Source organism: Brassica oleracea, chromosome C1, assembly GCF_000695525.1.
Source record: "Brassica oleracea var. oleracea cultivar TO1000 chromosome C1, BOL, whole genome shotgun sequence".
In the NCBI taxonomy this organism is placed as follows: Eukaryota; Viridiplantae; Streptophyta; class Magnoliopsida; order Brassicales; family Brassicaceae; genus Brassica; species Brassica oleracea.
Window position 1 is genome coordinate 41,620,297 of NC_027748.1, and position 22,533 is coordinate 41,642,829.

The window sequence follows — 22,533 nt, forward strand, 5'->3', positions numbered from 1 at the left end:
GCCATCTTATGAAAATCGATGTACCATGCTTAAATATTTTGTAAGCTTTCTCTCAATTGATTTTTTATAGTTGATACTTGATAGTAATCTAAGTTTCCAAAGATTTGAAATTTAGATCTTATGTTTAAAATTATTAATAACTATAAATGATGTTTTAGTCAAACCATGAAATTAAATGGCTTGCACAAGTAAAACAATATTTCGAATAACTTTGACTATGCCACTTAATTTTTTTTTTCATTTATACCATATTGCATTTAGGGGTGGACAAAATATCCGTAAATTTTGATTCGATCTGTTATTCGTTTCGATTCGAAAAATCCGGATATCCATAACTTAACGAATCAAAGCAAATACTAAAATTCAATATCCGTCAAAGACGAAGCAAATCACAAATACTAATATTTTTAAAAACGGATATCCGATTCGATCCGTTATATACATATACATGTATACATGTTTATAAAAGTATATAATATATATAATTTATATCTCTATATAAGTTTTATAATGTTTTTATTCACTAAATTAATTATTTAGTTATTAAATTTTTTAAAAGTACATAATTTTTAAAGAAATTGTAATGAAATATTATTATTTTATATCAGATTTCTTCTTTTTTCTTTTATTTTTTAATTTTTTATTATTTTTTACGGATCGAATCGGATATCCGGCAAAAATTCGGATATTTGTGGATATCCGGAACACTGGATATCCGAAAAGTTACGAATCAAATCGAATCAAAAAATCGATTATTCGTAGGGAACGGATCCGATCACGGATATCTTTAAAATTCCAGATATCCGTTCCGTGCCCACCCCTAATTGCATTCTTTCTACCGAGGTAAACTCTAGTGTCACTGTGAGTGAATTGGCATAAGGAGAAAGCAAAGGCGAAAATAGTTTTATTCATATCATAATAGTCTCTGATCGTGATAGATTCTGACATCTCTACAAAAAAGATCATACGGTATATATATTTGTTACATAAACTAGTCACTTTTAAGAACTTTTATAGTGAAATAAAGAACACCATAAAGTCGTTGCATAAAAATATCTAATTGTCGCATGTGTAACAAGAGCATAATTAACCCCGAAACCGTTCACGGTTTCTTAGGCAATTTTCTTTTGTCTAAAAAAAAAAATTTTAAAAGTGAACCAATCACGGGATGCCACATGTCGGTGGAACCCGCGAACAGTGCAAAAAACCCTCCACACTCGATCTTTATTTTGTTGTTTCTGCCACCGACTTTAAAAATTTTGCTGAGGTCCACGCACTAATTTGTTTTAACTTTTAAAAAACCCTATTAATTACAGCGATAATCATGGCCTGAGGCTTTTAAGACACAAACCTAAACTAATACGTACACTATTACTTTCGGATTGCCGCATCTCTGTCGATCGCCTCAACCCTTGCCTCTTGGCCATCCAAACCTAAACTAATAAAAGTCTTAACTAATTGATCACCTCGTTTATATATTTGTTTTGTTTGGACAATATGTTGAAGGAATGGTCAATATTCGGTTGATAACTTGATGATAACAGTGATTATGTGATGTGTTGAATGTTCTTTGTATTTTATTTTATTTTGAAAAAGGCATGTTCTTTGTATTCTTTTGTGTCTCTGTCTAAACAGATTTTATCCTATATATATCCAAAAAAGTTTTACCGGAAATTGACAATCATTTCCCATTCATAAAATATCTGGTTGCTTTATTTTTGTTAAAATGAGTTTTACAGTCCAATCAATTAATACATAATAATACGACTTTGTCTCTAACCCTCCCCTGACCATGAAGTCGAAATCTGTCTCCAGCTTAGCTTCGGAAGAAGTCACTGCCCAAATATATTCCGCATCTCAATGAAACAGTAACGCAAAATCAGTCCAATTATTTTTCAATAAAAAAAAAAATCAGTCCAATAATTAGGACATATTTTATAGCCTTCTTAGTCATTTTGCTGAGGACTTAGGTGATTCAGAGGTAGGAGGGATTATTAGTTAAATACTTAAATGGTGATTAAAATAGGGATTAATTAGTTTAAGCTGGTGAGACACTAGGTTGTTTAGGTTTTTATGGTTGTTTTTCTAGACAAAGAGGTTAAGAAGACCACTTTTGAGCACTCACTGCATGGTTTAGAACACAGTCACACAACTGATAATGCCACTAGGCCATCAACTCCGGATGGTGAGATGTTTAGTTTAAGATGGTGATTAAGATCCATGACTTGGATGACCATGTAATATAATCTAGATTATGAAATATTGAGAATATATTAGTGATATGTACATAGATAAGGATCCATATTACTTGAAGTCTTGAACTTTAAAAGTCAAACTTATTGAATAGAATATGTCATGCAAATAATTACTAGTCAAAACAAGCTATGAGTAATGAGCCTCGCCTTTTAAGACACAATCAAAACTATGTTAATGTGATGGTTGTAACTAAAAGAATCCTCAGGTTCTTACAAAGATATTTCTATACAGATTTGGTCGAGTCAGATGGATATCTGGTCAATGTGGGAGACCCATGTGGTCGTACATGTTTGTCGGCTTTGAGTCAACTTGTCATGCAGTATACTTCCTCATCCATGTCTGTCTATATATAATATATGATGCCATGTGGTACGGTCCACCTATTTCCAATCATACCTTAGATGGCTAATAAGAACACAAACTTTTAACGAAAAACTCAAAAACACCTACATTAAACGACATTTCATTGGTGGGGCAAAACCCACGTGGCTCTCACTCATTGGTTGCTATATTGATAAATAGAAGCATTCCGCCATCAATAATTTGACCAAAAATAAGCAATCCACTCTGTTTCAAGCTGTCAACAAAACATGTCGTCGTCTTCTTCTTCTTGCCAATAAAAACATTCTTGGTTTAGGAAATAAATCTCCTGATAATAAGAAGAAAACGCGTAGGGGACTAGAGAAGCAATGATGATTCGTGTTGTTCTTCTTCTTTGTTTCGTTTTCACCATCCCTGCCCTAGTAATCTCGGACGACGAGACTATCTATGAGATCCTCCAGGAGAACGGGTTGCCGTTGGGGATATTTCCTAAAGGCGTGAAAGATTTTAGATTCAACGGTGAAACGGGACGGTTCTTGGTTTATTTGAATCAGTCGTGCGATGCTAAATACGAGACGGAGCTGCATTATGACGAGAATATTACGGGGACGATAGGTTACGGTGAGATCAGGGACTTGTCGGGAATCTTGGCGCAAGATCTGTTCCTTTGGTTTCCGGTTAAAGGGATACGAGTCGAAGAACCTAGCTCCGGTCTTATTGTTTTTGACGTTGGCGTAGTTCGCAAGCAATACTCGTTGTCTTTGTTCGAGACGCCTAGGGATTGTGTAGCTGTTCGTGGTGAAAACAAGGTAAGCAATCATGAGCATATCTGCATCTCACGTGGATTAATTTGTAGAACTGAGTACTTTTTGAAGTTTATTGATTAGCAATAGGCAAAATATATGTTGAAAATAGGAGAAGTATTATTTGAACAATTTAAACTTGTTGAATTTTTTTTCAAAATAATATCTACAAAAATGAAGATAACGGGAACGTATGTGTGCATAGTTTTTGATGTCGAAATGTGCCTTGTTGTAGACTCACAAGTTTCAGGCTTGCCACAAATTAAGAATGTATCAAATTGATTTAACGTTTTTTAATTTGATCAGCAGAGGAACTGTTAGAAACATGACATCAGAAAACATTGAAACTAGGAAAGATGGTTTCTGAAAGTTTTTGGAGTGATCAGATTTACTAATCAGATTGTATTCAATGTTCTTTTGCAGGTTCAGTCATCTGTATTTCCATTGTATCAAGTAGATCAAACTCTCGGGAGAGATGTTATTTAGCCGGAATTTGAAAGGAATGTTGTTATAATATTATACAAGAAAGATAGACAGATGCTCTCATCAATTCTTGAAGATTTTTAACCTTTTTGGTCTCAAATCATTAAAAAAAAAAAAACTCAAGGTTCATATTTGTGAGGGACTGAACTGAGAAAAGTAAGATAAAAAGAACAATATCTACTTGTTTTTTGAGAGATGGTAAAAGAATGGATCAGTTTTTTTTTTTTTTTTTTTAATTTTTTAATAATATTATATACTCATTTCGTCCCAAATGGGTAAATCGGAGGTTACATCGGCCGGTGTACGATGACTAACCAGCCACCGCCGTCGCCTCCCAGTCGTCCTCAAAACCGAGATTGAACACCGACGATGAACGAGGCACCAGAGCATCGACTCTCCTAGGGAACTCCGCACCAGAAGCTCCAGATCCGCCGAGAGGGGTGAGTGAAACAGCTCAACGAGGCTGAAGTATATATTTTCTCCAAACTCATCTCTTATGTATAACACATTTCCTCCTCAAATTAAAGATATAAACTAAATAAATTAGAGATAAGTTGAGTGAAATAAGAGGTAAATTTCTTGTTCTGAATATGCAAGTTACTTACAATATAAATAATTGCATCGAAAATGAAAACTAGTTTCAAAAAGGAAGAAAAACCTAAAACAATAAACCCCAAGTTTCATGATCTATCTATCCCAACTCCATTAGGTTACTCATGCGACCATTCTCCTCGCACTATCCTACTACTATATGTACAGGTTATATATGGACTACCACTAAGGCCATCAGTGGTGCCGTTTAGCACATTGTCTCCGAACGAGCTATGTTGCACTGCCATTAAGACGCTCGGTCAACCATGTGTATGCGTTCTTGCCAAGCGACCATTTATCCTTGGCGTTGACCGCATTATCCCTTCAGTGTAACTAAATTTCTATCTTTTGTTATCAAACTTTTGTAATAGGCAGAGGCATGCCTACGGTATATTGAAAACTACATTCGTCTCAAACCCCGATTAATGTAACTTTATTTGGGGGCTCTAAAATTTAAAATAATTAATTTAGTGATTTAGACTTATTTTGAAAAAAGAATTTCACGAGAGTTCGATTAATTTACCTTCTGAATTCAACTATTTGCTTCCTTGATATAATTATATCATATTTACTTAATAAACTTATTCTTTTATAATTTTAAACTTGGATATTTGATGAAAATGATATACTATATTAAAATTTTATTTTTAATATAATTAAAAATAAATTTATTTTTAAAATTTGCTTTAGGACCCTAAAATCCTTGGCACAACACTGGTAATAGGTTTGCTAGAAAATAACGGTTTTTAATTAGTCTCAAACAACTAGTATAAAATTTTCTGTTTTCCTAGAAACAAAAAAAAAGGGAAAATTATTTTTTTTGAGCAAAAAATAATAAATATGTCATTTTAGACTAATATCTATTTTGTGTCATTTTTACCTATAATACCATTTAATGTTTTTGAAAATGAATTTAATAAATAATTTTACAAACTAATTTTTTTTGGAAAAATAGTAACTATTGATAAAATACCTATATGAACTTAGTGGTATTTTTTTTAGTTCTAAAAATGTTTAAATCATAACTTTCAGATTTTGTTCTAAATAAAGTAGAAATGACATTCTACGAAGTAGAAAACGAAATTCATTTTTTTATTGAATCCACAATGTTTAGAATACGTGATCTACGTAAATAAGAGTATTCTAAAACTATTTAGAATACACATTCCGCGCTTAACCTACCGATCTAAAATATTTAGAAATCAAAATCTACACATTAATATAAATCTAAAACACGTAGAAACCGACTTCTACAGATTTACTGTAAATCTAAAACATGTAGAAATCAAAATCTACACATTACTATAATTCTAAAAACCTGTAGAAACCGATTTCTATAGATTGGTTGTATTCTACGGGAAAAAAAATCAGTTCCTAAAAATATGGAAACAAAATATTTGGGAATATTCACTTTCATATTTTGAAAAAATCGGTTTTTTAAAAAAAAAACAAAACAAAACAAAAACGAAAAAAAAACGTGGTAACCTTCTTCTCACACCGTCTTCTATATTCTATTGATTGTTCACAAAATTTTCACATTATTTTCACATTATTTCTACAAAATCAGTGTGAAATTGAGTGAGTTAGGGTTTATGAACTTGAGACTTTGATTTTTCTCCCCTTTGTTCGTGAAGGAGATGAGAAATTATGGGTTTCATCTCAAAGAAATCGAGTTTAAAAAGTTGAAATCGTGTTTGGTCGGTTCAAATCAAGTGGGAATCAAACCGGATATAACCGAAGAAAACTAGAAAATCGATTTGGAATACTTACCTGGACACGAGATGGATCGGTCGATAATTCGAGATCGGTGGATCTGTATGAAATCGACTTTTGCCGATCGAGCGAAATGGACCAGGTTGATCAGTATATGCTCTGCGTTTTTTTTTGTTCTGCATAATGATCATGATCGATCGATCTGTTCCACCTTATAATTTCGGATCGATCGATCCCGCTTGATTGAACTCATTATTTATTATATTTAAAAATTACAATTTTAAGGGCATTATTGCCATTTTGAAAATAATTAGCCTAATAGAACATAAAGTATATAAGATTAGTCTAAAGGGACATAGTTATCATTTTTTTTGCTCTAAAAACAATCTTATATATTAAAATAGAAGTCACAACTTTGATTCATGTGTGATTTTTTAAAAAATGGACCTAATGGACCTATTCCTAAAAAGTCATGTTACATTTAATATCTAATCTTATCATTTAAATTTTGGGCCTACAAGAGAAATTTTTATTGGGCTATCAATAATTGGATTTAAACAATAGATAATCAATTGGATTTATAGATAGTATAAATTAAATAGATATAATTTAATGTTGTAATACTATAACTCTATATGCTAAATATTTAAATATTTGTCGATATTAAATTTTAAAATTATAAAGATGTTTTTAAAATTACAAAAATCATACTATCTAACAATGATTAATCTTTACTACCTTAAACCAATGAAAACAACAGTCTTTCGAAACATTTGATAGTTACCTGGAAGACATCAAGCTTTTGAAAAGAAGCTTCCTCGGCTCAGAAATCGTTCAAGTACCTCGGACAAATAATTTAAAGGCGGATAGTTTAGCACATAGTGCTAGGAAACAACCGTCTTTCGTCGTTCACATGGATGCAGAGTTACCGATCTGGTTTACAAAGTCTATATGAGTCTGTAAATGTTTGTTGTAAAAAAAAAACCAATGAAAACAAATTTTAAACCATATAGTTTATTTTAAAAAAAATAAACAAAAACTAAATGTTTAATTATTTACTCGATCATATAAATCTATGAAGCGAAAAGTTTAATTTTTTAAAAACTTTATAAATTTGTGAAATGTTACAATATCTTGACAATAAAACAATATTTTACTAATCTTTATATATATAGTTACGATTTTCATAATGAAATAATAATCCGAAAATATATATATATAGAAGAAGATACAAATACATGTGAAAGTTTGAAACAATCTATTCAATGAAAAATATACAGTAAACTTATTATGTTTTAAAAATTGATAGACACATATATATTATAATATATACCAAATTAGAATTGAAAACAAAATATTTATATAAAAATAAATGAAAACAAAAACCCGCGTTGTTGCGTGGATCGAGATCTAGTTTTCCCAATTAAAAAAAAGCAAACTTTCCCATTCATAGATTCTTAGAATGTTTCAAAACAAAAAACTTTTCAAAAACTTGACCAGCAAGAAACCGATGGTGTTCTTCTCACTGATCAAAGGATTCTCCTTTTATCACGTGCTTACGTCAAGAATTGATCCGAGTGTACCAAGAACAGCCAAAGCAAGCATGGGACTGAGATCCTCGCCGAAGATAGGAGGAACGATGTTTCCGAAGAGATTCAAGTAAGGATCACACATATCTCGAATGGCTGACAAAGGCTGTCTCTCCCAAGGGAGATTAGGGAACCAAGTCAGCAACAACCTAAGCATCAATACATCACTGTATATATCTACCCACTTCTTCATCACCACCGCTACCACCGTCTGCGGCGTGATCAAATACCCCGGCGGCCATTCCCGGAGCGACGCGAAGAAGACAGTCCCGCCGGTTTGGAGAGATAATTGTATTGCTGATGTGTGAGCTGTGAGAGAGAGTTTATGGGCTAAGGCTCTGGCTAGAGCGATTGCTAATGCCGCCAGAGTGGCGAGAGACCGAGTCAACTCGGTGGTGGAAGATGACTGAGTCGACTCGATAGATGACCGAGTCGACCAGGTGAGTGTGGATGACCGAGTCGTGGGATAGAGAGGAGTTAGCGGGGTACAGGTAGGCGGCGAAGGGGATGATGCAGCGATTTTGATAGATAGAGAAGGGAAGGGTTTAGCGGGAAAGAAGATACGAGTTTGTGACCTCTTGTTGATGCCATGGAGACGTCTACGGTTTACAGTTAACGAAGGAGCAAGGTATACAGGAGAGAAGAGACTAAGATTTGTAGTCGCGGCCATCTCCGCCTCGAGACACAGGTCTTTTAGTCGTCACTGAACTCAAATCTTTAGACAAATATATATGTATATGGGTTACCTATTGGGCCATTTGGGCCTAGCAAATACAACTTTTGTCTGAATTAAATTAAATATATATCTATTCTTGTTTAAAATTAATAAGTACCAATTATCACAACCAATTCGTTTTTGGGCCTAATTCTCGTAAGCCCAATTCAATGTCAAATGCCTTCACATAGTTCATCGTCTGTGTAATTTCTTAAGATCGAATCAAAGCAAGCAGTTATGAATCGAATTAATCCTATACTCATCCATAACTATCACGTAATTAATAACATAACATACTTACACCTTAATATTTACCAATGCCAATGGTCAAGACTCCAAAACTTAAAAGTCTTGAGGATGTTATTATTTGTTTATCAAAAAAACAAATAACATTAGATTTTGTTAAGATTTACAAATCCACTAAAATACAAAAAACTAATAATCCTCATTTAAAGTCAAGACCAACAAAAAAAAAACATTTGGAACTGGTGATTTGTCCGGAAAGTGTAAATTACCTTAAAAATAACTTTGACCGTTAACTAGATAATTAGCATCTTAAAACGTAATTAATGATGAGTAAAGGGTTTTTATTGACTTGAAGCCCCGCCAATCACGCAGCGTGTCTGTCACCACTTTACCACTTATCAAAGCTTCCAAAGCTGTGTAAACTAAATTCTCTCCACAATCCACAATCACTTCCAAAGAACTTCAAGAAGATGGGTAAGGAAGACAATCAAGGAGAAGAGTACCTCTTCAAGATTGTCCTAATCGGCGACTCCGCGGTCGGAAAATCGAACCTCCTGTCTCGATTCTCTCGTGACGAGTTCGACACCAACTCGAAGGCGACAATCGGAGTGGAGTTCCAGACGCAGCTGGTGGAGATCGAAGGGAAAGAAGTGAAGGCTCAGATCTGGGACACTGCTGGTCAGGAGAGGTTTAGAGCAGTCACTTCTGCTTATTACAGAGGTGCTTTCGGTGCTCTCATTGTCTACGACATCACCAGAAGCTCCACTTTCGAGAGCGTTAAACGATGGCTTCAAGAACTCAACAGTAAAGTCCCTTCCTTTCCTTGTCCCTCTCTCTCTCTCTTTCTAGAACATAGTGACTAGAACCGATTGATTAGGCGGTAATTAGACGGTAAGTAGACGCTAATTAGGCGATTGATTATGCTAATTAGACGGTAATTACCGTAATTAACCAAGTCTCTTATCATTAGTCTGTAATTAGACGCTTTATTGATTAGGCAGACACCTAAACCGATTTTTTGAATGTCTAAACCGATTTTTTTTAAAAAAGTTGCTCAAGAAATATAGTTTTGTTTAGATTCGATTTGCCTCCTAGGCTGATTTTTTAAAGTCTAAACCGATTTTTAAATAATTGCCGTATAGGCGAGCGCCTAGACCGATTTTAGAACCTTGAGTCATAATCTGAGGAAAATGCTGTTTGGTTTTGTGATGAATCTTTGAGACTACAATGTGTTTCTGTTCTATTTGTGTTTGGACCAAGTTTGTGAATCCTAAGACTTTTGTTTTTTTGTTTTGTTATTGTAAGCTCATTGTGATACAGCAGTGGCGCAAATGCTAGTTGGGAACAAGTGTGATTTGGAGGATATAAGAGCTGTGAGTGTGGAAGAAGGGAAAGCTCTTGCGGAGGAAGAAGGATTGTTCTTCATGGAGACATCTGCTCTTGACGCTACGAATGTAGACAAGGCCTTTGAGATTGTCATCAGAGAGATTTTCAGTAATGTTAGCCGCAAACTTCTCAACTCCGATGCTTACAAGGCTCAGCTTTCTGTTAACCGGGTTAGTCTTGTTAACAACAGTGATGGCGCCCAGAGCTCTTCTTGTTGCTCCCGATGATTTAAAAACAATCTTCTTTTCATGGTCTTGTTTGTTTCTATCCGAGAAAAAAAAACATTATTAAGGTTATATTTATCAGTTCGGACTTATAAAAGACTTGCAGTCTGTTTTGTGTTGACTGTTGACGCTATACTATGCATTGTGTTCTGTCGAGTGGTTAGAGCAAAATGGCCTCACAGAATCAGAGAAAATTGTAAAATTATGAATTTGAAACCCAAATACTTCTTTAGTAATAAATCTAGGAGAGTGAATATGCATGAAAGCAAGCTTCTTTTTGAGTTTGAAAGACGCGAGGGACAAGCTGAGTAGCAGAGAGATATGATGACTTGAGACATCAAAGGGCATATGCACCTAGTGTTTAATTTCTTATAAATATTGGGCCGTGTAAGCTGTTATAGCTGTTGGGCTTTAGGCCCATATTTTGTAGAGTTGTCGGATGACAAAAAAGAAAAGATCTTACCGAAGTATCTATCTGAGTGAATCTACAAAAACATTCCATTACTGAGAGCACGCACCTCCATCGGTGACTCTAAACACAGGTTTTAAAGAAAACGTGTAAAAAAAATAAATCAAAAAGGATAAAAAGAAGAAGAACCGGTGTTAAATGAAGGCGCTTTAGACCATCCCCATTAGCGATGCGGGGTGGAGTTTGCCACATGGGTTTTTCTTTTATATTTTTTTATTTTTTTATTTGTTTGTTTAAAAAAAAATATATTAATAAAGTAACCAATTGTGGGTCGGCACGTGTCGTGAGACCCACGAAAACAGTGATGAACCGCCTCTTGAGGATGAACCCCGACGAGACCAGTCCATTAAGCTCACAATATTGTATTTTTTTTTTTGGGGAGTGTGTGAACTCCTTCTTAAAACTCTCAATGGACATGCTCTTAGAATTGGTAAGAACCGGTACGTGGCACGTTTCTACTGGACATCTCATTAATGGCTCTCTCTCTTTGTCGGCGTATTGGACCGAAAATCATTCTTTCTCTTCCTCCTCCATCTCAATCTCTCTCTCGATTCTGCTCTGGCGATCTGCTCTCAATCTTCGTCGGGGTTATGATTGATGTTACAAAGGCGATCCTCGATCGATCACTTCATCTTCTCTCTCTCGGGTTGAAAGACGATTCTTTTTGTTTCACCGAGAAGCCTCAAAAAAAGAAGGAAAGATAGAGACAGAGAAGAAGTCGAAGATGGATTGAAAGACGAAGCAGAAGATCATATCGGGTCTCTGTAAACATTTCTCCTTCAACCATGTAAGCGAAGAAAGATCTCACCTTTTTTTTGACTGATTTCGTTTAGGGTATTGCTTAGAAGTTGTGTTTGTTGTAAATCAGTGTTTAGACTTGTATTGTTCTTGCATGCATCATCGAGATCGTTGGGTATTGCTTAGTAGTTGAGTTTGTTTATGGTTTTGTTCTCCACTAATTGGGTATAGAATCGATTAATCAAACATTTGTTCTTGATCATTGTTTATTAATTTGATTAGGCACTTTCTCTGTCGAGATTCTCTTCTCCTTTAACTAATTTGTACGTTTCTTTTTTTTGTGTTGTGGTTTCAGGAATGATCTCGAGAAGGTGTATCTGTGGAGACAAAGGTTCTCGTGGAAACGTTTCTATCCTCCCAACACTTGTGGTACTACTCAGAGCGACACTAGAAGGTAAAATTTGTTTCTTCTAGACTCTGTATGATAAGGATGGGTCTAGTTTGTGTTTCAATGCACTGTCTTCTGTGTGCTGGTCGTATGATAAGGATAACTGTAGTTTGTTTGAGTTTCAATATAATTATGGCTTTAGTTAGTTTGTTTCCTCTAGTTTCGTTTGTCTCTTTAAAGTATACGGTTTAGTTCAATGTTGGCTTGAAATGACTCAGACAGAAATTGCTTGTTCCCTGTCTTTGTGTCTCAGAGTATACGGTTTAGTTCAATGTTAGCTTCTTCTCACACTTGCTTATTGTATCTTCTTGTCTTGCTTCCTTATTGTATCTTCTTGACTCGCTTGCTTATGGTATCTTCTTTCTTCTGCAGGTGGACCCAATGTTACATATGAAGACAGCAGAGTGTAATATGGTCTTAGATGAAAGCAAGACATGTGACAGAAGAAGACAAAAAGAAACACTTGTTGGTACGTTGGTCTTGGTTTTGTGTTTCCATGTGAAGAAGAAGAAGACAAACGTAAACTTGCAAGTTGTATTCATAAACATGCTCACGCTTTCTCTTTATAAACGAGTGTAAAAGAACAAGTTGTATTTATAAACATTGTCATTTCTCTCTTTCTAAACGTTGTCATTTCTCTCTTTATAAACATTTTCATTTCTCTCTTTATAAACGAGTGTAAAAGAACAATCTCTATTTTGTTTTTGCCTTACCATTTGTCTTGTTTTTGCCTTACCATTTCTTTATAAACGAGTGTAAAAGAACAATTTCTCCTTTGTTTTTCTCAATTGTTTTGGTTTTCCTTTCGTCAACAATTAAGAAAATGATTTGGTTGAGAATATATGACAAAGGTTTGGAACAAATCAATATTTCAACTAATCGGCTTTTTTTCGTTTACGATTTGTATTTGTATTTTTAATATGATTTTATGTCATTTCTATTTCAATTTTTATGTTTGCTTTTCTTTAATGTTATGATATCTAATCTTTCAAACTTAAAAAAAAAAAAAAAAAATTAAGAACTTCAGTGAGAGATTCTTCCATTCCATTGGACGTTCCAAAAATTAATTTTATCAAAAAGGGTTCTAAATTAATCAAATCACAATATTAATTACTAATTTATTCATTAGAACCCTAAATGGTCTCTAAGTACGGTTGCATAAACAGGTAAGATGATACTAGTAGACTAGTAGCAGTGCCGTAGTGGTCCAGAACACCGTCTAATAAATAACTAAGAACAATGCGATAGGTGAAAAAAAAGTAAATGCCTCTAAGTCTAAAAAGGTAAACAGTACATTATATGGTGGCTTGCATTATTACTAGAAAAAAGATTTTCAGAAAATAATTATAGTCCCCAACAAAACCAAAAATCCCAAATTCACCCCTAAATGTACGTTTGTCATCATCCACCCCGCGTTCCCCGGAGTTTTTGAGCCACCACCACCAGTACTCGTCGTACCGGTTAAATTCAGCACGGCTCTAGAGTTCAAATTCGGCGGACTGAAAGGATGCACTCCAACACGACCGTTTTTCACATTCCCACCGATCTGCCACACCTGATTCACGCTCCCAGCTCCCGCCGGAACCTTCACCGTCGTGAAAATCGCGATCCTACCGCCGTTTAAAGATTCGGCGCGTAGGTTCCAAAAGTCGAAGGCAAGTCTCCCCTCGGTGAGATTGTGGCCAGTGATGTTGTACGTCTTCACGACGGGAGGCGCGCCGGCTCCGGATCCGTAGGCGAGGAACGCCTGAGAGCCGCTCATCGTGGTCGCCGTCGGGTTGATAGCCCAAGCGATCCACCCGTCGGAGCGAGATGGTGCGGCGACGAAGGCGACGGAGAGAGAAGAGTTGGTGGCGTTGTAAGTGTAGTGGAGGTATGATTCGAGTTCGGGGAGGTCTAGGCATGTCTGGAACGGAGTTTTCTCGGCGGAGAGCACGTTCTGTGTTGAGCATGTTTGTGAAGTCGCCGGTGAGATGATAGAGACGAAGAGAGCAACGGTTAGGATGAGAAGAAGAGAAGAGTGAGACGCCATGGTTTATGAGACACTTTGACATGTAACACGTTTGTTTTATAAGGACAGTGAGAGTAAAGACTAAAGACGGTAATAAAGTGACAAGGCCGTTAGGATGATGCCACGTGTTGAGTTGACCAATAGATAAGAAAGTCACGTTCACGTTGTGAATTTGGGGAAGGAAGAATTTGGGCAGAACATAAGGAGAGAGTGCGTGTTCTTTTGGAAGTTGACTGACTACAAGTGGACTCTCTAGTATCTCACAGAATTTAGTGTTAATATTGTCATTATAATTTTATTATACAGTCAAAATTCATTTTTGAATTAACATTTTTTCAAAAATAATATCTTAAAAATTTGGGCTTATTTGTGTATTAGCAATATTTGGAAGACAAATTAGGTGAATAACAATGATTTTGACATAACGAAGAAACTAACATTTACATCCTAATTCATCCGGTTATACTTTTTCTCTTCGCCATTACTCGGTAAAAAAATTCTTTATGTATCCACGTAATCCATATAATATATGGCTAAGTGTGCCTAGAAACTATTTCACATGAAAGAGAAGAAGTCATGCACGTCACACGTTGATTGACCACATACATATGCACTGAATGTTTTATTCCACATGGTCAAAATAGTATATGATTATAACTCCATACACAACTCCTAAATATTAAACATTACCCCAACTCCTAAATACTAAACTCTAAATTACAATCATTAAATCCAAACACAAATGTAAATATAATATATAGTTATAATATTTTGAATAAAATTAAAATCGGAAATAGTATATATTATTGACCACATACATATACATTGAATGTTCTATTCCACATGGTCGAAGTTAGATTATGACTCTATTCACAACTCCTAAATATTGAACATTACCCAATTCCTAAATAATAAACCCTAAAATCCAATCACTAAACTCAAACCCAAATGTAAACTACAATATATAGTTATAATATTTTGAATAAAATTAAAAGCTGAAATAGTATATACTATTTTATAATGTTAACTATACCATATAAAAATCAAAAGTGGAATGGACTTGTGAACCAAAATCATTTGTGTGTGGATGTGGTTAACGAAATTTTAAAATTGAGTTAGTAAATCACTTGTGTTGTGTTTATTTAGCAAAAAACCACTTGTGTCAGTGTTGTTAACGTATAAACCAATATTAATATCAATGATATAATTTTAAAACATATATCATTTCATTTCTATTCTGTGTAATGTAGAATAGAACAAAAAAAGATTATCTTCCCCGATCAAATTTTAGTAAGTAGTAACTTATGGTGATGAAAAAATAAATAAATCTGACGGCAACAGAGAAGAAAATGAATCTTATGGAATAGGAACGGTTTGTTAGTATCCGCCGATGTAACTTCAACGCCGTCGGGTGGGGGACGATGTCACAAGAGTAGAAGAGGACGCGAGTGGAGATAGTGAAGAGGAAGTCAACAAAGATCTGGAAATCAGGCAGATGTGTCGCTCTGGAGCAAATCGGTGCCGGAGAACTGTCGAATGCGAAGAAGTTACCGAAAGAAGTAAAAAAAGGAAGATGTGAAGTCGGGTAAGCCACGATTCATTTTTTGAGGTTAATAATTAAGAATTTTAATTATTTTTCATCAGATTGCGCAGGATAACATTGTATTATTATATAAATATAACGGCGTGTATAAAACTGTTAGGGGAATTGGTTACTCGGTGAATTATGCTTTTTTTCTTTGTCATACAGCCCAATTTTCCACAAAATTTCTTCATAGTTTTCGTAAAAAGAAAGTTTGCTTAGTGCTTACATAAGCATTGTTCCACACATGACGTCTATAATACAACCCATATATATTTCTACATATAGTTCACGTGGTCAATGGGAAAATATAGTATCTTCCTCCTATTTATAGTATATTATTTGATTACAAAAAAAAATTATACCAGAGAGCTTTAATATAATACTACGTATATTTTCATCTTATTGAATCATGTAATTCATTCAAAGGTATAATACTACGTAATATAATACTACGTAGTCATGTAATATAATACTACGTATGTATTGAACTGAGTATCGCGGTCTACGACGTCTACTAAAAAACAATCTTCTCTGAATCATATGATCCAAAAAATGTGTGTATTCTTCTAGTTTTGAGCAAGAATATAGGGTGATAGACTGCTGTATTGGGTGATATTCTTGCTATATTCTTGATATAGGGTGCTGTATTGGGTGATATTCTTGTTCAAAACTAGAATATAGGGTGATAGACTGCTGTATTGAACCGTAAACTTATGACCCAAGACAATGATCTCAATAAGAACTCACTTTATTAATAGCTTTAGAAACAATCTCAAAAAAACTAAAGCGCTCAAACTCAAACTCACAAGTTATGCCACAATCGTCGCATCTCCTTATATAACACTTTTTTAAACTCATAAACTCATTAGGAAACATATCTTATAGATAACTCTCAATCTTTATAATCCTAATCTCATTAGGATAACTTATAATCTAAGTTAACTTCACGCTTAAGTCAACATTCTCCCCCTTAAGCTTGATCTCACCATTTGACACATCTTGAACTCCGATAAGACTTCTCATGTCTTTAAACTTGATTCTCCCAAGTGCTTTGGTTAGTATATCGGCCTTCTGCTCCTTCCCGTATACATGCTCAACGACCACCAAGCCCTTCTCAACACACTCTCTTATGAAGTCAAACGTTGTGTGTATGTGCTTACTACGTCCATGAAACACCAGATTCTTGGCAAGTGCGATTGCTGATTTGTTATCAATACGAATCACCGTTTTTCCGACTCCATCTTCAGTGATCTCTTCAAGTAACTCCTGCAGCCACAAAGCTTGTTTTGCTGTCTCTGTAGCGGCCATATACTCAGCCTCACAAGAAGATAAATCAACAATTTCTTGCTTCTGAGAGCACCAAGTCACTGGGCAATTGTTTAAATAGAAAAAATGACATGTTGTGCTCTTACCATCATCGGGATCCACATTATAGCTACTGTCACTGTATCCTATTAGCTCCTTCATACTGTCGTTACCATAGAAGAGTCCAAGAGAACATGTTCCCTTCAAATACCGAAGGACTTGCTTCAGTGCAGCTCCATGAGAGCTTCTTGGACCATGCATGTAACGACTTAATACTCCAACACATTGAGCAAGATCGGGTTTGGTATGAATTAAGTAACGAAGACAACCAATGTTGCGTCTAAACTCTCTCTCGTTTATCGTTGCCTCATTTGCGCCTTTAGATAGCTTAAATCCTGGCTCCATTGGCACATGTACATCATTACACTCAGCCATTCCTGCTTCTTCAAGTATCTTCATAGCATATCTCTCTTGCTTTAGCACCACTCCATCTTTGGTCTGGATAACCTCAATCCCAAGATAGTAGTTAAGTTTCCCGAGATCACTCATCTCAAATTTACTCCCCATATCTTCTTTAAAGGCTCGTATGTCGTCAAACTCTGATCCTGTGACGAGTAAGTCATCAACATAGATTGCTACGAGAAGGAGTGAGTGTTTTGTCTTTCTCTGATACAATGAGGACTCCTTGGAGCAACGTGCGAACCCAAGTTCTTTGAGGATCTGGTTCAGCTTGATGTTCCACGCTCTTGGGGCTTGTTTCAAACCGCAGAGAGCTTTATGCAGCTTGTACACCTTATGCTCACTTCCTTTGATCTTGAACCCTTCTGGTTGTGAAACAAATACTTCTTCTTTCAACTCTCCGTGAAGAAACGCGGTTTTCACATCGAGATGATGTATCTCCCAGCCACTGGACGCAGCTAAAGCTATGATCACACGTACCGTCTCCAACTTTGCGACCGGTGCGAAAACTTCGTCAAAATCAACACCATGGCGTTGCACATATCCCTTAGCCAATAATCTCACTTTGAACTTATTAATGCTACCATCCGCATTACGTTTTACCTTGAAAACCCACTTCAACCCAATTGCTTTGCATCCTTCTGGCAGATCAACGAGAGTCAACGTTTTATTCTTTTTGATGGAAGTAATCTCTTCTTCGCACGCATTCCTCCACACCATCTGGTCTTTTGCCTCGTTCCAGTCCCATGGTTCTTCATTGACAAGCAGAAGGATCCGTTCGATCTCAACTATCTCAGACATCAACACATAATGCTCCAAATAACTTGGTCTCGACGTTTGCCTTGTAGATCTTCTCAAGATTGTTTGATCCTCTGTTTCCTCTGTTTCCTCAAGACCTTCATCATCGCTCGACGCATGCTCACTCTCATCTTCCTCAGCAACTGGATCAGAGGTATCTTCACCACTTGCCATTGGAAACGTTATCATAGTAGGCTCGTTGGTTTTCTTCTCATTCCATTTCCATCTTTGGTTTTCGGTAAAAATCACATCTCTGCTCACAACAATCCTTCGATTTGTGGGATCATATAACCGGTATGCTTTTGATCCTGGTTCAATTCCTAGGTGTACCAACTCTCTTGTTCTGTCGTCTAACTTCCTGAGATGTGGTGCCTCGTTCTTAGCATAGCAAACGCAACCAAAAACCCTCAAGTGTCCAATGTTTGGCTTCTTCTTCTTGTAGCACTCATATGGTATCTTTAGCTTCAGAGTTCTTGGCGCAACTCTATTAATAAGATATGTTGAGTACCTTACGGCTTCGCCCCACAAGTAACTTGGCACACTCATATGTTTCATCATGGTGCGAGTCATCTCCATCAGAGTACGGTTTCGTCTCTCAACGACTTCGTTTTACTGAGGTGAATACGGTGCCGTCAGATGACATTTTATTCCATGCTGGTCACAGAAGGCTTGAAAATCTTGAGAAGTGAATTCACCACCCCTATCAGTTCTGAATGTACCGATGATACTTCATGTTTCTTGCTCCACCAGCTTCTTGAAGATTTTGAATTTCTCGAAAGCTTCGCCTTTCTCCTCCAACAATATAGACCACATATACCATGTATGATCATCAATCAATACGAACACATACCTCTTCTTGGCCGTCATTGTTGGAGTTATTGGTCCACAAAGGTCTCCATGAATAAGCTCCAGGACGTTTGAGGCACGATATGCAATGGCTTTAGGAAAGCTTTTTCGTTCCTGTTTTCCTAGCAGACATGACGCGCAAGTCTCATTCTCAATGCTCATGTTAGGTATGCTCGTAACTATCTCTTTACTCACCATACTTCGCATGGTTTCTCGGCTTACATGCCCAAGTCTCGCATGCCAAACGGCTGAATCGTCATCTTTTGAGACTTGAAGACACCTAGTATTGTCAACCTCCATAGTCACTTTATACAAGCGGTTCTTGGACCTGATGGCTTTCATCAGTAGGTTCCCGTCACGATAATATAATGTGAGATAGTCTTCTTTCATTCGTACATCACAGCCAGACTCTGTAGCTTGTCCAAGGCTGATAATATTGCTCTTCAAGTCTGGTATAAAGTAGACATCGGCCAAGATTTTCTTCTTTCCATCCTTGCTTATGAAGATAATTGAACCCTTTCCTTTTATGTCTGTGCGCGAGTCATCTCCAAATCTCACTTTCCCTGTGATTCTCTCGTCAATCTTCGCAAAGTAAGCTCGATTACCTGACATGTGATTGCTTGCGCCATTGTCTAAATACCAGACATTGTCTTTATCAGTGTACGTTTCGAACTTGCTTGGCGTCACATTCTCCTCATTCAAATACACGATTTCATTCATCATCAGTTCCTCATCCTCGTGTGTACTCTCAGCTTCATTCTCTTGTGGTTCTTGGAGTTTAAGTAACCGGTCTGGACATAGGTAGGCATAGTGGCCAGTTTTATCACATCTGAAACATACCACGCGCGACGTATCTCTTCCTTGCTTCCAGTCTTGCTGATTGTCGTATCGTCCACGCCCTCTTCCTCTGTTACCATAACGTCCACCACGTCCCCTTCCTCTTCCGTTGGTTTCTGTTTGTGATAGGGAGTCAACATTGGCATACATGAGTTTTCCTTGATCATCAGGCTGATCATCATCTGCAATCCTCTCCTCATAGGCTTTTAGCCTGCCCACAATATCCTTAAAGCTGGTGGTGTTGAGGTTTAGAACCTGTTCAAGAGCAGCTATGATATGTATATACTTCTTTCTCGAAAGGCTATTAAGAAATTTCTTGACGAGTTTAGATTCCTCTATGTCTTCTCCTAAAGCTGAAGATTTTGATGATAACTCAGCAAGTTTACCAGAGAAATCATCAATAGTCTCTGTGTCTTTCATCTTCAACGGACTAAACTCGTCCATGAGTGTTTGTAACCTAGCCTCACGAACTCTGTCAGCTCCCACATGCCTTGCTTTTATTGCTTCACACACAAGTTTTAAGGTGTCAAGATCACCTACCTGTAGAATTAGGACTTCTGGTATGGACTGAAACAACAACGCTCGAGCCATATCGTTCTTGTCTCCATCATCCGTCCCCGGTTCTATCGTCTCCCACACTTTATGCACCTTGAGCGCCACCTTCATCCTCATGCTCTACACCGTGTAGTTGGTGGCGGTGAGCATAGGGCATTGTATGGTTGTTGTACTCTCCTTCGGCTAGATAGTCGTCGCAACGATATCTTTGTCCCCCATGTTGTCTCACAGAATTCAATAGAAAGCTCTGATACCAATTATTAAATCGTAAACTTATGACCCAAGACAATGATCTCAATAAGAACTCACTTTATTAATAGCTTTAGAAACAATCTAAAAAAAAACTAAAGGTCTCAAACTCAAATTCACAAGTTATGCCACAATCATAGCATCTCCTTATATAACACTTTTTTTAAACTCCTAAACTCATTAGGAAACATATCTTATAGATAACCCTCAATCTTTATAATCCTAATCTCATTAGGATAACTTATAACATAAGTTAACTTCAAGCTTAAGTCAACATGATGTATAACAAGTAACAAAATTATGTGTTCAGTTTCCCAGTTTTATTAAATTTTGCATTGCGAAAATAAATTATACCAATATGATTTTGTCATATCTCAGTCAAATACCTAATTATTCACAAATCTCATGCAGATGCGACGAGAACAAAAGTAAAGACGTAAGATAAAGGAAGCATCCTAAGAAATGAGAAGAAAATTGGTTGAAAATGGGTTACAAAATAGTTGCACACGTTTTTTAGTCTTTAGAGCATCTCCATAGGTAAACAAAACTTTACTCTATATTTTATTTTAAAATAGAGTAAGTCTATTATAGAGTTGAATTTGCTCCAATGGCTCACTCTATAATAGAGTTACTCTATTTTAGAGTGAAATATAGAGTAAAGTTTTATGCACCATCGGTCTTAATATGGGTTTTAACCATTCACATTCTTTTCTCCTTTAAATGACGACTCTTGCTTTTGTTATTAGAAGAAAGTTCTTGCTTGCATCACAATGATGTTGGAACTGCAGGCCCAGCCTTATGGGAAAGCAATAGAAACATGGGCTTCCAACTTTCATCATTATAAACCATTTTTTCCAAAGGCTCCTTTAGGTTTAGTAGTATAAACACTGTTCGACTGTTGTTTAAAATCCACAACTAGCATCAAGTTTGCCATTATCAGCCTTTTTCTCAAGTAACTTCTAGTCTTGAGTAAACCAGGACCGGTAACTCGGTAAGACTTATTTTGCAGAGATTGCTCACAATGTATCAACAAAGAAGAAGAAAGAGATAATTGGATGTTGTTGCGAAGCCTAGAAGACGAGCATGAAACATATATAATTTGTTCGAAGGCTCTTCTTTCTCTTTTATTATATTAATTCCAAGACTTAGAACAAACATATGTTTGTTCAAAAAACATATAATGCCTCCAAATCTCTCTTGTTAAGTAATACTTTTTACTAGCGTGCATGTTCTAATCATCAGGTTGATGTCTATTTTAGTTATAATCATGATCGGAGGTATCCATGATTCAGAAAACAAGCTGATTTTATTGGTCGGACAACACACACACACAAACAAACAAAGACTTTGTTTAGACATGGAGGAAAGTCCAAACCAGAATCATAATGTAGTTGCTCTACAATCTCCTAGTTGAGATGTGGCAGAAAAATGCCATTAAGTTTATTAATTAATTCAAAGAAATCAAGAGTTTGATTAAATGTAAATAATGATTTAATCTGATTTGGTCGCGATTCAAAGAAATCAAGAGTTTGATTTAATCTGATTTGGTCGCGGGCCCCAAATGGTTTTTAGTTCTAGAATTTTTTTTTGTTTTGGTTTATCAAGAAAAGGAAATACTGATTACTGTTACGAAAGTCAAAGAAATAAGGCAGCCGTATATGTTGAAAATATAAAAGGATGTGGGGCCCGCTGCACTATTTGCACAGTAAATTTTCTTCTATATATACGAACGTTTGCGTTCGTTTGTAAACACACCTCGACCTTCTCTTCTCCCTCTAATAAACACTCTCTATCAGTGTTATAAATTCTACGGGTATAAAATTTTGCCCTTATTTAAATTTCTGCGATACAATAAAATACAAGTTCTTTTCATAACACGTTATCAGCACGATCACTCTGCGATTCG

At 36.0% G+C, this 22,533-nt stretch overlaps 4 protein-coding genes and 1 long non-coding RNA gene across 5 annotated transcripts; 3 read left to right on the plus strand and 2 right to left on the minus strand.

The window, feature by feature from the left end:
- The first annotated feature begins 2,801 nt into the window (after positions 1-2,801).
- On the plus strand, positions 2,802-4,086 carry LOC106327726. The gene is made up of 2 exons (XM_013765964.1): positions 2,802-3,386; positions 3,804-4,086. Exons 1-2 carry the CDS (start codon positions 2,946-2,948, stop codon positions 3,864-3,866), a joined length of 504 nt encoding a protein of 167 aa, XP_013621418.1. The 5' UTR covers positions 2,802-2,945; the 3' UTR covers positions 3,867-4,086.
- A 3,600-nt stretch (positions 4,087-7,686) lies between these two features.
- LOC106302602 (ylmG homolog protein 1-1, chloroplastic-like) lies at positions 7,687-8,426 on the minus strand. Its single transcript, XM_013739072.1, has one exon. It carries the CDS (start codon positions 8,424-8,426, stop codon positions 7,716-7,718), a length of 711 nt encoding a protein of 236 aa, XP_013594526.1. The 3' UTR covers positions 7,687-7,715.
- A 657-nt stretch (positions 8,427-9,083) lies between these two features.
- On the plus strand, positions 9,084-10,492 carry LOC106324774 (ras-related protein RABA5b). Its single transcript, XM_013762760.1, has 2 exons — positions 9,084-9,521; positions 10,023-10,492. Exons 1-2 carry the CDS (start codon positions 9,188-9,190, stop codon positions 10,328-10,330), a joined length of 642 nt encoding a protein of 213 aa, XP_013618214.1. The 5' UTR covers positions 9,084-9,187; the 3' UTR covers positions 10,331-10,492.
- A 732-nt stretch (positions 10,493-11,224) lies between these two features.
- Positions 11,225-12,697, plus strand: LOC106294121. Its single transcript, XR_001260741.1, has 3 exons — positions 11,225-11,583; positions 11,890-11,988; positions 12,355-12,697. It is a non-coding gene; the product is annotated as an uncharacterized LOC106294121 (long non-coding RNA).
- A 532-nt stretch (positions 12,698-13,229) lies between these two features.
- Positions 13,230-14,050, minus strand: LOC106342004 (auxin-induced in root cultures protein 12-like). Its single transcript, XM_013780776.1, has one exon. It carries the CDS (start codon positions 14,012-14,014, stop codon positions 13,316-13,318), a length of 699 nt encoding a protein of 232 aa, XP_013636230.1. The 5' UTR covers positions 14,015-14,050; the 3' UTR covers positions 13,230-13,315.
- Between the last annotated feature and the right edge of the window lie 8,483 nt (positions 14,051-22,533).